This window comes from Aquila chrysaetos, chromosome 17 (assembly GCF_900496995.4).
Source record: "Aquila chrysaetos chrysaetos chromosome 17, bAquChr1.4, whole genome shotgun sequence".
Lineage (NCBI taxonomy): Eukaryota > Metazoa > Chordata > Aves > Accipitriformes > Accipitridae > Aquila > Aquila chrysaetos.
In genome coordinates, this window is record NC_044020.1 from 53,027 (window position 1) to 65,779 (window position 12,753).

The following is a 12,753-nucleotide window of genomic DNA, read 5'->3' on the forward strand; positions in this document are numbered from 1 at the left end:
CACTGCCTTCCAAGATCGGTGTTTTAGCTGCTTAGGTGAGCATCCCAAAAGAAAAGAGGTTCACTCTCCTATAGAGTCAAGAAGACAGAGGTAACATTGGGAGATTAGTCTTTATTTACAAGGACAGAAATCATCTCTGCCAACTTCTCCATTATTAGCAGTTCTGCCAGCTGCTTCAGCTAGAGAATTAGTGACTCATTCCCTAGGAGTTCCATTAAAATGGCCTTCTGTGCCCAGGTGAGCTCTTTAAGCTGATTTTTAAAAAAAGCAACAGCTCTCACAGTAGAACAGAGACACTGAGGCCCTCAGCTCAGGCACCCATGGAAGTAAGCAGAGAAGCAGAACACTTTCCTGGTTTTTCAGTAGGTCTAATCCTGGGAGGAGACTGGTCGCACCATCCTCAGGGAAGAGGCAAGATGAGCCACCTGTCTCTTGGAATGCTACAGCTGGTGCTGCTGCTCCCACAGAGGATGCCTCTGCCTGTATTCTTGCTCCATTTCAGGGTGTGAGTTAGGAGCAAGCAAGCAAAGGCCACTCTGGGCCTCTATCCTTCTACTCACAGAGCTGGAAGTGGAGGAAAGATTCCTTTTCCCTTTGACAACTGAGATGCTTTGCTTAGCAATCCTCCAGGGAACCCTGGCAGACCTGCTTCCACCCTGCAGCGAGCTAAGCTTAGGAAAGAGCATCATGAAACTGATCTTGGATGCGAGGTAGGAATGGTGACAATTCCTCCAGAGCCTGTTTTTTAGCTCCCTGTTCTCCTGGACTGAGGGCTTCCTAGAGCCTCGCTCTGGTGTTCTGTGCAGTCAGGAAGTTGCCGATGATCCCAGACACCACCTCGGGCTCGTTCAGGTGCACAAAATGACTCCCAGGCACCTCTACTAGCTGGATGTGCTGGAGGGAAAGGACACAAGATGTGGACCAGGAAAGTGTTCCCTCAGGCAAGCTGTGCTTACTGTGTGGCACTCGTGGGGCAGGACAAGGGAAGAGCTGGGTCCAGAGGGCAGTATTAACTTGGGACTTTGGCAGCAGGGGCAAAGTTGGCTTCCCCCTGTATGAGGGCTGTGCTGTTCAGGACAAATCACCTACTGGGGGGTGTCCACCAAGCTGCTGCTCTCGGGTTGGCAGCGCACAGAGTAGAGATGCGAGGATGGATTTTGCTCTCACCTGTTTGAGGGTAGACTCAAATGCCTCCCACAGGGCTTTCACAACGTGATTTGTGCTGTCTAGGTTGTGTGGTACCAAGAGTCCATCTTGTGCTCTGAAAAACAACAGCAAGGCTCAGTACAGCCATAGTGTGCCTCCATTTGTCTTTGCTGCTGTCCTGGGCAGAAGCAGTGTCCCCAAGACAGTGGAATGATGTAGTCAACTGCTCTTTCCAGGCTGCTTGTAAACAGCAGGGTTACAGGGTCATACATTGTAGTCAGAGGAGCACCACACAGCTTGGCTAAGCAGCTATTTTCTATCAAACTATCTGTTTAAAACCTTGGGAGATTGCCTAGTAGTATCAGAGTGGAGACTAGTTAAATATTGTCCCCTGCAGGGCTGTCTCATTAACTGCTCTGAGTACATCATTCCCTGCCCCCACCCTGTCTTCTGCTCTTAACTTTTTCCATCCATACAGCTTTTACATCTCCCCTCTGTCCCTCCACCACCACCCCCACCGCCAATGCTGCTGCCTTTAAACAGGGTGTGCCCTGCTTGGAGAGCGAGGTACCAGGGCAGTCCTCCTTGGAGAAGCCAGCATTAGACCTCCTGCAGAGCCAAGCTCATGCTGTATTGTACCATGCTGCAGGTGATGGGACAAGGTGACATCCCAGGCTCAAACGCACATACTCTGTATGGCCTAGAGGAATTGTCCTCATCCTGATGGTGCATTTCTGGACAAGCAGGAAAATGCTTAAGCTCTTACGATTTCAACAGACCACAGAATCCAAAACTGCACCTCATTTCTCAACTTCTAGCATTTCCTCTTATTCCCTAGAGTCTTTTAACAGCACCACAGAGGCCAAGGTAGCCAGAGCCCTGCACATTTTCTCCTTTAAGGAGATGGGGAAAAATGCAGAGGACTGACAGAACCAGCTACCCACCCAGACAGCTTAACAGCTTGTGGGGCTCTGCACAAGCCACTGGCTACCTCCCCACAGCTCCTCCCTGCCCGAGGCACCCAGGGGAGAGCTTGCAGCAGCCAGGGGGCTCCAGGACCAGCTGGAGGCTGCTGTGGTTTCACCTCATTGCTCAGGCAAGAGGTTCCAGGGTCTGGAGAAGGGGGGCAGGCTGGGTTGCTGTGACTGGTGGAAGAGCCAGGCCAGGAGGAAAGCAAGGAGCAGGGCTGCTGCGGAGGGTCACGTGTTTGCCAGGATGGCCCCTTGCTGTAGGGCCAAGGGACGGAAAGTTGTGGGACAGGAGCGTGAAGGAGGAGCATGGGCAGGACTGGCATTTCCTCAGTCAGCCTTGCACCAGGGAGGCCCAGCCTGAAAGCAGAGCGCCAGGCTGTGAGGATGATGTTCCAGCTGCTCTCTGCCTGCTCCAGGAGCCTGCCCAGCCCAGGGCAGTGGTGGGGAACTGGGAAATGCTTCTCAGATGTGAGGCTGTACTGTAGTGCCAACTGGCCCAAAGGTCTGAATGGCCACTACAGCGGAGGGGGTAGCAGAGGACTCCTTTCTAACCTTCATTCCCTCCAACCAGGGCTGCAGGGAGGCAGCGGGGGTTGGTTTGGCTTGTGCCTCACTCACATAATGATGAGAACACGGTCCTGGATCTTCTGCAGGAGCTTCACGCACTGTTCTACTGTGAAGGATTCTCGACTCTGCTGCAGGTGCAAAGACAGGGAGAGTGGCAAAAGTCAGGGCCAGCAGCTGGGGGCAAGGGGTGTCCCCAACCCTTGCCACACTAGCAGCTCTGAAGGCAGAAGTGGCTGCAGCCCCAAAGCTGCCGTGCTGGGACATGACAGGCGGCCAGGCTGTGCACAAGAGTAGTTGGCTCTGCAAAGGCTCCTTCTGTCCAGCTGTGTTTCAGGGCTGCCAACAATGCTGCCTGCTGGGATGCAGCACATATGGGAATGATCTCATAGCAGAGAAAAGCTTTAAAAATCCTTTTACTGAAAAGGAGACAGTACACTACTCTCGCTTTCATACCCTGGTAGTAGCACAGGTAGAGGAGGCCCTACTTGCTCAAAAGTGGCACAAAGCTATCAAAGTATCAAACATAAGGACTTTGCTTCACTCTCTCTCCCCTTCTTATATGGGTGACCTGACAAAGAAGCTGACCGAAAGCATCCATCCATCTGCTGTCTAAAGAGTTATAATGGCAGGAAAATGTGGCCAGGAGGCCCTGGGGCAGAGGAACTGCTAAAAAAATCAGTAACATTTTCCAGTGACTCTGTAAGCTGAGTCACTTAATGATTGAGTGCAGGCTCTTTTAACAGCAGCATTTAAAAGAGATGTGGGAATTAGGGAAGCAGAATGTGAATGGCTGGGTGGAGGCAGGGCCTGGGCTCAGTGAGTGGACCTCCACTACCTCTGAGTTTTCTGTAAACACAGGGCTCAGAAGCAGCAGGGGGCACATCAGAAGAGCAATGCTCACCATATGGACTCTCATGTCTCTGTTATACACCAGCCCTAGAATAAAAAAAACACAAGAGAAGGTTTTTGTGTCTCACAGGAGCAGGAGTTCCTCCGTTTCTCCTCACTTTTGGGGTATGCCCAATACTTTTTGAGACAGGAGGAACAGGATTGATTCAGATCTCTCCTTTTTTTTATTTCTTTTCTTTAGCTGTCCTAGGACTTGACCACCAACCCCAGTTGCTGGCAATGGAGAGCTCTGCCTCCAGACTTAATTGATCCCATTCAGGCTGTGTAAACTTGTAGCTAGGGCACCCTGTACCCTGCAGAAGACAATGGCTGTTGGCACTGCTCCCTTCCCACACCCAGTGTTGGCCCAGCACTCTGATGGGCCCTGTCTCCACGCAGCCCCTTACCAGCGGGTGTCTCAGTTGCTCCTCGCTGCAGTAGGATTGCCCCACCCTCTGCTGTCAGATGTCTGTTTGCTTCTAAGAGCCTGGGGAAGACATAGCAGAGAGACTGCTGCTGGAAATGGGAGGAAGCGAAGGAAAAATGGCATGACAAGGTGACAGAGAGCTCTTGGGCTGCTTCAGAAAAGAGCAGGAAGAAGCAGAAGCTTCTGGCAGCAGAAGCAAAAGGTCTTGATGAGATTCCAGAGGAGGACTTGAAAAGGGAAGTGCAGGGACAGTCTCCCTTTCTCATTCATGCAGCCATAACTCTGTCCAAGGTGAGGGCAGGCAGCAAATGAAGAGGACAGATGGGAACCCACCTCTGCAATGCTGCTTCGGGGCTCCGTGCTTTGGGAGTTTGCTGCTTCGCCTCTAGACTCAGTAATCTGTCAATCACCATCCGTTTTGATTTCAGCCACGCCTCAGTGTCCTGAAACATAGAGGTAGGGAACAGGAGTAACCCCTCTCTTCTGAATCGTTTTACCCCTTATCAGAGGGTAGAAGAGGGCATTTCACCCTTCAACATCCCTCAGAACTGGTACCAGTTATGGAAATCATATTAAAAATGTCCATTTCTAGGGAAAAGGGAACAGCAATAGTTAAAAGGCAAGGTAGGAACAGAAAGCCAAGCACTGCTGTAAATAACTTAATAACTTTTTACCCTTGTGATCTTTTCTACCCCTTTCAACCTTACTTTTGAGTTGAGGACAACTGTCCAAAAGAACAAGGGAAATCTGGTATTTTGTCTTCCTGACCCTGGGCTTCTGTCCCATTTTTGCCAATCAAAGCCCTAGCATCTGGTAGTGATGATGGTAGGTTGGGAATGTAGCTTTATGTCCTGCCAGGAATAGAAAAAGAAATCCACCAGGCTTGCGCCCAGATCACCCAACAAGCTGTTGGCAAAAAGACAGCCTTAGCTGGCAGTTGCTTGGACAGAGGTTCCAGTTCCCTTTGTACAAGGGCATGGCACAGACAAGTGAATTTTGGTGCTAAGGGACTGCAGAATGTGGATCGCTAATAAGTGTCCCCCAAGGGCCACCCTAAGCGGGGACCTCAGTCCATGCAACAAGTAGCAGATCTGTGCCTGCCAAAAGGAAGAGCCCTGAGACTTGTGTGACCTGCCAGGAACTGGTCACATCAGCGCCTTCTCTGAACAAATGACGAAAAGAAAAAAAAAAAAAATCTATTTTTTTATTTAAAAAAGGGAGGGGAAGGACATGTAAAATCTAACCTCTGGACCTAGCAGAAAGCCAAGATTTTCCAGTAGGATCAGCTTGTCCACCATCTCAGGATAAAGGAAACAGAACTGAGGAGAGATGAAACAATATGAGAAAAAGAGAAAAGCTGAGCATTGAGTTATGTCTTTGTCCTGCTACACTGGATAAGGGGTCAAGGAAGGGCCTCTCCTCCCCTTAGATCCAAGTCCCACACAGTCTGTCCCTTCATTCCTTGTTCCAGCTGCAGAAATCACAAACCCCGTGAAGAAAGGATGCTTTACTCACCATTCCTGCCACACACCCACCTGCAAAGGAGAGAAGGGTGCTCAGTTATGCACAGGACACCCCCTGGTAACAGAAACTCTCGTTTCTCACAGCAGGAGCTACCTTAGAAGCAGAAATGCACATTGTACCAAGGGACAAAGCCCCAGCTACAGAGTAGAGCTCTCCCAGCAGGCAGGATGCGGGCAGAGAGCAAGGCTATTGGCCAGCTGGACTCCACGTCCTGTGCCATCCCAATCTCCCTCTCAGGAAGCAAAGGCCAAGGAGGAGGTACTAGTTAAAAAGCTATGGTGTGCATGTCCTGTAAGCTGTGGCCAGAGCAGCCCTGGGGAGCAAAACCCAAATCGTGGCAAATCCCAATCATGTCCCAAGCACAACGAGATAGAGCCTGGAGTCCAGTTCCCCTCAGCAAGCTCCGTGACCCACCAAGAAGGGCCCTGCTGTCCCCAGGCTTTGTGGCCTTGTGGGGACCAGGCAGGAAGGCCTGCTGCAAATTCTCCTGCTGCAGACTACCCTTCTTTGTCCATCACTGTTCCCTTCTGGTGGTGGGGGAAAGGCCCACAGCAAAAGTTACCACTGTTTGTACTACAGGGTCTTGAAAGCAGAGGCATTTCAAACAACGGCACAGATATTTCAATCACTCAAGCAGCATGTCTTGTAAGTTAATTATCTACTCCTGTTTCCATGAATCTCACAGCTTACAAGGACAAGAGCCACTTACCCATACTGTGACCCATCAGGGTGAACCGTCTCCACTGCAAGGCTAAGTGGCAACAGACAAAAACACAGTGCTGCATTAGAAACCAGAGCAGTGGCATCTTGCTGCTTCTCCACTAACATGGGCCCCTTCTCCCAGGAGGGCTTTTGCACTGCTTAATTTGCTTTCTAACCCAGAAATGAGGTGGCTAAGTAGGCCAGTTTTAAAGAAAAAGAGCATCCACTACCTCATTTCCTTGGTAGTTAAGTCACGCACCTCTCAAGCTCTCTCTGTGTGGCAAACTACAGCAAATTCCCATTCATTGCCACACACAAGACTGGCAAGAAGCAAAGGAGCCTAACTGGGCAGCATCTGCTGGAAGAGAGACCTTGACAGAGCATCCTGCTGCAGGGCATCCCGCAAGAGCTGTGAGGACACAGAGCTGCCTTGAGGAAAGTATGATTATTCCAAGTGAAAGCTCTCTGCACCTTTTAGCACATCAGGCTCTTCAGTTCATTTTTATGGCACTCCAAGAGGCTTATGGGAAAATACTGCTTCATCAGTGCTGCCCATCTGAAATATACCTCACTGAAAGATGTGTCTTACCTTCTGGCACGTCAAAGAGCTTCTAGAGGCTCTTTGTACACTGAATGAGGGATGCAAAACTGCACATGCCACACCCTCACGCAAGATCAGCATACAGATGGGCAGTTACATCAGGATTTATTAGGAGCCCAAGACACCTTGGCTTTCAGATTTCTTTGTATGATACTAAAACAAGCAGCAAGCTGCCAACTTACACCTAACACTGGTTAGAGATTGCTGACTGCTTACAAAAAGTCAGTCTGGCAAAAGTATTTAGTTGCATCCACCACTTTGCCACTACTGCTTTTTAGTATAGAAACACTTGCTTCCCAGGGCTTACTGTTTCTTCCCCTCACAAAATAGTGAGAAAGAGGGATGCTTATTCCATCTGTGGTCACAAAGCAGCAGCTAACATCAGGCAGGGGAGAAGCAGAGGGAGCTAACCCCTCGCCTGGCAGTAAATGCTGCCTGCTTGTTCTAAGGAACAGGAGCAATACAGCACCCCCTGCACAAACATCCCCTCAATGGTCCCTTCAACTACCCACCTGCTGCCACCCGGCGCACATCGCTCACGTAATCCAGAAAATGGTAGGGGGAGCCTGCAGGTCGGTGGGATGACAAGCCATGGCCAGAAAAATCCATTGCCACATAATAGCGATCTGAAAGGGAGAGAGTATCAGATGTGCAGCCCTGCAACACAACAAGAACCATCCTGATGAGCCAGACATACCTCTGGGGAGCAGTGGAATGAGCTTGTCAAAGGTGTTGGCATTGTCCAGCCAGCCATGCAAGCACAGCACAGGGTATCCCTCCGAGGGTCCCCAGGCCTTGGCTGCCACATGGCCCCAGGGCACAGGGAACTTCAACTCTGAGAACATGCCCAAAATAGAGTGCTCGCGAGTGATGTCCCTGGAGAGCCACGTGCTCGGAGTAGGTCCCAGGGACCTTATTAATGGCCCAGAGCTCTGAAAAGAGTAATACAAGTCTTTAGTAACTCACCAGCCTCCTGTGGTCTTAATTAGCAGCATGCTGATTTATAGCTCCCCATTCAACATCCTAAGCTGCCATCCCTGCCTGCCTGTTTGGGGAATCCTCCTCCCAGCACGTACTAGCGATGCTCCTAGGAAGAAACAATCTTTCCCTGTGCAGGAGCAGAAAGCCTCCTCTCTGTGTCTCTGCAGCAGCTGCAACCCAACGAGAAGGCACAGGATATCTGGCAAGAGGGAACCACACAGAATTCCCCCAGCTAGCTGCAGTCAGCCTGGCACCTGTCCTGGACCAAAAAGACAATTTCGGGAATAAGGATGCTGCCTCCAGTACTAGACTGTTACCACCTTCTCCTCTTTTACCTTGGTGCTTCTCCTCTTTCACACCACCAGTCGGCACCTTTTAGAGAGCAGCTCGCTATGTGCCACACAGGTCACTGCTGCCACACACACACACACACACACACACACACACACACAGCCCCTCAGAGACAGGGACCCTGCACGGGATATGGGTCCACTCCCCACCAGGCACCTGCTCCACCTCAAACCTGTCTCATCACTGCCGATCTGCCTGGCAGTCACTGAGCTACATCTGACCCTTACTCAACCCCAGGCTCCTGAGTGAACCGCCCAGTAATACCAAGCCTCTGGGGATCTTCCAGGAGTGGACTGAATATCTCTCCTTTACCCCCAAGCCCTTCTAACCCCTGGGCCCCCTCATCATGACTATCCCCATCCCCAAGTCTCTCATGTCATATCCCCTTGCCAGTGGCTTGTCTCAGGTCTCTGCTCCCTTAAACAGCCCCCTGACAGCCTACAGCAACTAAATCACTCTACAGCAAGTCCCTGCTGAGCCCATACCTCTGTAAGGTGTGAGGACAGAGGGGGGTAGGCTGAGAGGTGAGGCTGCTGTCAAGGCCCTGAGAGCACTCACAGGCCCTAAGGGTCCCCATCAGCCACACCTGAGCCTCCCCTACATCTTTTCCTCCTCCCCATGAGCCTATTTAAGCTCAGCCCAGGACCAGCCCCAGCAATGCTGCAGGAGTGCTAGTATTCAGCAGTAATGCGCTACCCCCAGGACCCATGGCCTTGCCTGCTGATCACTGGGCTGTCTCTGACCCCAGCTGCCCTCGCCAGGCCTGATCCTGACAACCGTGGCCTGATCCCTGGTGTGACCACAGACCTGCCCCTTCCTCGCAGACCTGCCTGACGATCTGGGCTCCTGGCAAAGCCTGACTGCCCAGCCTGGGCCCAGCAGGGCTCCAGCTCTGGGGTGCCCCCCCGGCTCCGGGGTGGGGGTCTCTCCAGGCGGGCAGGAAGGGCCGCTACACCCGGGCCTTCGCCTCAGGGCGCCCTGGGGCAGCTGGTCGTGGCCCCGGGAAAGGGCTGCCCGGGGACCGACCCCTGGCCGGCGCCGGGAGCGGCCCCCGGAGCGTCGCGGCTGCTGGTGGCCGCCCCGGCCCCGCTCCCCGCGCCGCCCGCACGCTGCGCCCCGGCCCCCTCCTACCGCTCTGTCTGCCCGGGACGGCGGAGCAAGGCCGCTGCTGGAGGACGCAGCCCGGCGGCGGGGCGGGGCGGGGCGGGGCGGCCCGTCTGCACCGCCCTGTTCCCCACCTCCCCGGGGCGCCCCGGGCCTCCGCTTTCTGCCGCTCCGCCGGCGCGGGGCCGCCACGGCCCGAAAGAGGCGGCGGGGGGGAGGTGCCGCCATCTTTGTCCTCCCTCATCGCCTCACGGGCCGCCCTGGCAAACGGGGTGGTGGGCGGGTGGGGGCACAACAGCGCGGCCTCCCCTACCTGGGGAGCATTTCCCGGTTCCCCACCACTCCCGACCCTTGGCCCTACAGCAAGGGGCCATCCTGGCAAACACGTGACCCTCTGCAGCAGCCCTCCTCCTCGCTTTCCTCCTGCCTCAGCTCTTCCCCAGTCACAGCAACCCAGCCTGCCCCCTTCTCCAGACCCTGAAACCTCTTGCGTGAGCAAATAGGTGAAACCACGGCAGCCTCCACCTCCTCCAGCTGGTCCTGGAGCCCCCTGGCTCCTGCAAGCTCTCCCCTGGGTGCCCAGGGCAGGGAGGAGCTGTGGGAGGCAGCCGGTGCCTTGTGCGGAGCCTGTGCTTGGATGGGGCTCAGTAAGAATAACGAGGAGTCAACGATGTCCGAGGGGTCTGAAGCTGCCATCAGACTGCTGGGCATGATAGCGACCTGTGAGGAGTCACAATCATGGAGGTATGGCTGCAGCCTCGACTACCTCCAGAAGACACATTCCTGACAATGGAAACTGCCTGTAGTGCAGCTACATGGTGTGAGATGTTTTAACTGTGACCCAGGAGCATTGTATCCACATCAAACGGGCTCAGTGCTTGACACCAATGCTGAACTTCTGTCGCTCTCTGATAGAGAAACTCTTCTGAACTCAACGCTTGCTGGAATCACATTGCTCCAGGGACGAGAGTCCCTCTCCCATACTGTGACGCATCACAGTAAACTGACTCTACTGCAGAGCCAAGCTGCAGCAGGTAAACAGCAGACAGCACTGCCTTAGCCGCTCCACTCCTCTTCTGCAAAACCAGACCCCTCTCAGCTAGAGAGGTTTCTATAGTTTTCCTCATTAGTTGCCCAGAAAGGGGGTGGCTGCATAGACCGGGCTTCAAGAAAGGCAATACTTGAGTATGGGTGGGGATACTGCTTGCTGGTGCTTTGCTTTCCCTCCAGCAGTCAGAGTCTACCAGGCCTAACGCAGACCACAACCATTCCCCTTCAGTCAAGGACTCTGCAATCAAACAAAACAAAGTCAAACCATGCTGTAAGCAGTGGGATGCCTTGCTGGAACAGTTGGGGAGAGCAAAATTAATGTCTGTTCTTAGGGAGTCATTTTTATATTGGTAATTGAAAACTCTCTGCTCAGTTCAGCACATCAGTCTCCTAAATTACGCAATATGTTTTCAGAACAGCCTGCAAAGCTTGAAAGAAACCAGCGTAGAAGCTTACAGCCCTGTTTCTCCTGCCTAGCTCAAACTCATCCTGGCAAAATAGGGTCTGCACCACAGCAGTTGAAAGGTAACCTTGGGGACGCATCACTGAGAAGAAATAGAGGTATGCAGCTCACAGCCTCACTGAGAAGAAATAGAGCTATGCAGCTCACAGCCTCCCCTCCAGGTGAGCCACTAGAAAGGAAATAAGAACATGAATTCTTATAGGTTTGGAAAGTCCAGTGCATTGCTTTTTCTTAGGCCTCCATGGAGGAGGAGCAGGAACGCAGGCCACAAGTGTTGGGGAGCCACAGGGAGGGAGAGATGCCACAGTACCATCTACAGCTTCATTCCTACAACTGTCAGAGGTGGGTGTCTGATTACAAAAGCTGAAAAGCAAGAGACAACTTGGCAGAACACATTTGTAAAATGCACTCAATAATCAATCACTGCTGCTGCTGCTGTAACGGAGGGCAGGGCCTTCCTGTGACTTGCTGGGATTTCTTCATGACAAGCCACCAGAAAGCAGTGTAATTGTTAGGCAGCGGCTGCTAGGCTTGTGGTTCTTCTATCAATGGCATGGCTCTTGAGGAAGAGGACCCTGTGTCAGGAGCCGGAGTGATGCGGATCCTTTGCACAAACTTCTGTGATTGGTGGGACAACAGGCCATGGCCAGGAAAATCCATTGCCACTTAACTGTGATCTGAAAAGGAGAGAGAATCAGGCATGCAGACCTGAAGCATGACACAGAGCCCATCCTCGTGAGCCTTTCCCACTTCTGGGGAACAGTGGAATGAACCCATCGAAGGTGGCAGCATTGTCCAGCCAGCCATGCAAGCACAGCACAGGGTATCACCTTCACGGTCCCCAGGCCTTGGCTGCCACATGTGCCCAGGGCACAGGGAACTTCACCTCCAAGAACTCGTACCCACAAGCAACATCCTCTGAGTGCTACACACTGAGAGCTGGTCCCAGGGAGCTTGTTAACAGCCAAGAGCTCTGGATAGAGCTCATAGGTAGGTGGTAGTTACCAAAGTTGTTTATCTGGCAGCTCTGACCTCTCTACCTAATACCAGGTTTTGGGCACAAGCCTTGTTTGGGATAACCCTGGGATCCTGGTGTAAATGCTCGCCCTGGTGGTATGCGCATCACCACTCACAGGTCTTGGACCCTCTCCCCCACCACCTCGGGCCCTCTCCCCCACTCCAGCAGCCAGTAGGATCTGGGGTCTCTTTGCTTTGAGTCACAGAGATGACCTCTGGTTCTTAGGTGAGAGTGATGTGTTCTCTAGTGAATTTGGACTCCCGTGACCTGCATCCCTAGTCACTTCTGGTAGGAGGCTCCATCAGCAGGCACCTCACGGGAAAGGAAAAATTCCTTGCAGAAATCATCAGCGATAGCTGATGTGGGATAGAGCTCCAAGTGGAGAAGGTTGCACTGGGATACAGCCCTGGACCCCCCCTCAGCAGCAGGACTGTCATCCCATTAGCCAAAGCCAGATTTTTGAGATCTCCAGGTCCCTCATGTCCTCTCTAGCAATGCTACTTACCCCTCTGAAAGAGCAGCCCAGCATCTTACAAGACTGCATATCTCCTCCCGCACTGCCTGGCAAACCACCCCGCAGGAGGAGGGTGCTATGCAGGATGCATGGCAAAATTTGGATGGCTCACAGAATTAATTTTGCTGCATCTACTTCTAAGAAGTGCCGCAGGCTACTGCAGTGGAATTGCTGCCTGTGGGAGACCAAATTAGACTCCACCTGGAAAGATGCTGGGGTGTTGGCTGGGCTGCAGTGGGCTGGTGGTAAGAAAGGCTGGTTTTGCATAAAGCACTTGGAGTTAGAGATATCCCATGTGCTTAGCAAAGGATAATTTAACCTCTGCGTCCTTGCAAAGGAGGAGGAGACCTGCAAGGGTGAACACTGGGACATAGAAAGCTGTTATGCTCCACTGACTTGGAACAGCATTGATCAGTTTGTGCTAGCTGCAGATCTGGTAAAGAAAC

The 12,753-nt window shown here is 52.7% G+C and overlaps 2 protein-coding genes across 15 annotated transcripts in view; one reads left to right on the plus strand and one right to left on the minus strand.

Annotated features, from left to right (window-relative positions):
• Positions 1–91: 91 nt before the first annotated feature.
• Positions 92–9,853, minus strand: SERHL2 (serine hydrolase like 2). 13 transcript variants are annotated; one of them, XM_030041270.2, is made up of 12 exons: positions 9,754–9,853; positions 7,524–7,758; positions 7,339–7,452; positions 6,233–6,274; positions 5,515–5,534; positions 5,244–5,318; positions 4,333–4,442; positions 3,980–4,059; positions 3,586–3,620; positions 2,736–2,812; positions 1,168–1,261; positions 92–894 (listed from the first exon to the last, which is right to left on the minus strand). In XM_030041270.2, the coding sequence occupies exons 2-12, from the start codon at positions 7,669–7,671 to the stop codon at positions 778–780; spliced, it is 912 nt and encodes a 303-aa protein (XP_029897130.1). In that variant the 5' UTR covers positions 7,672–7,758; positions 9,754–9,853; the 3' UTR covers positions 92–777. The 13 variants fall into 13 exon arrangements, 12 of the variants coding, with proteins under 12 accessions (XP_029897130.1, XP_029897125.1, XP_029897131.1 ...); XM_030041265.2 differs by lacking the exon at positions 9,754–9,853 and adding an exon at positions 9,290–9,518; XM_030041271.1 differs by lacking the exon at positions 9,754–9,853 and adding an exon at positions 8,966–9,277.
• Positions 9,854–10,732: 879 nt separating this feature from the next.
• Positions 10,733–12,753, plus strand: part of LOC115352708 (suppressor of cytokine signaling 1-like) — a 28,797-nt gene continuing 26,776 nt past the window's right edge. Inside the window, exons 1-3 of one of the 2 annotated variants that reach the window (XM_030041281.2) lie at positions 10,733–10,873; positions 10,910–10,936; positions 11,011–12,743. The gene's annotated coding sequence lies outside the window, so the exon portion shown is untranslated. Of the gene's footprint in view, positions 10,874–10,909; positions 12,744–12,753 lie in introns of both variants that reach the window. The other variant, XM_030041280.2, reaches the window with a different exon arrangement.

Excerpts from the sequence above, each read along its gene's own strand:
- SERHL2 (XM_030041265.2), bottom strand. The coding sequence starts at position 9,490 with ATGGCGGCACCTCCCCCCCGCCGCCTCTTTCGGGCCGTGGCGGCCCCG. Across the intron at positions 5,535-6,232 it reads CCTGATGGGTCACAGTATGG|GTGGGTGTGTGGCAGGAATG; the intron begins GTAAGTGGCTCT and ends TCTCCTTTGCAG. Across the intron at positions 2,813-3,585 it reads GAGACATGAGAGTCCATATG|CAGAGTCGAGAATCCTTCAC; the intron begins GTGAGCATTGCT and ends TTGCACCTGCAG.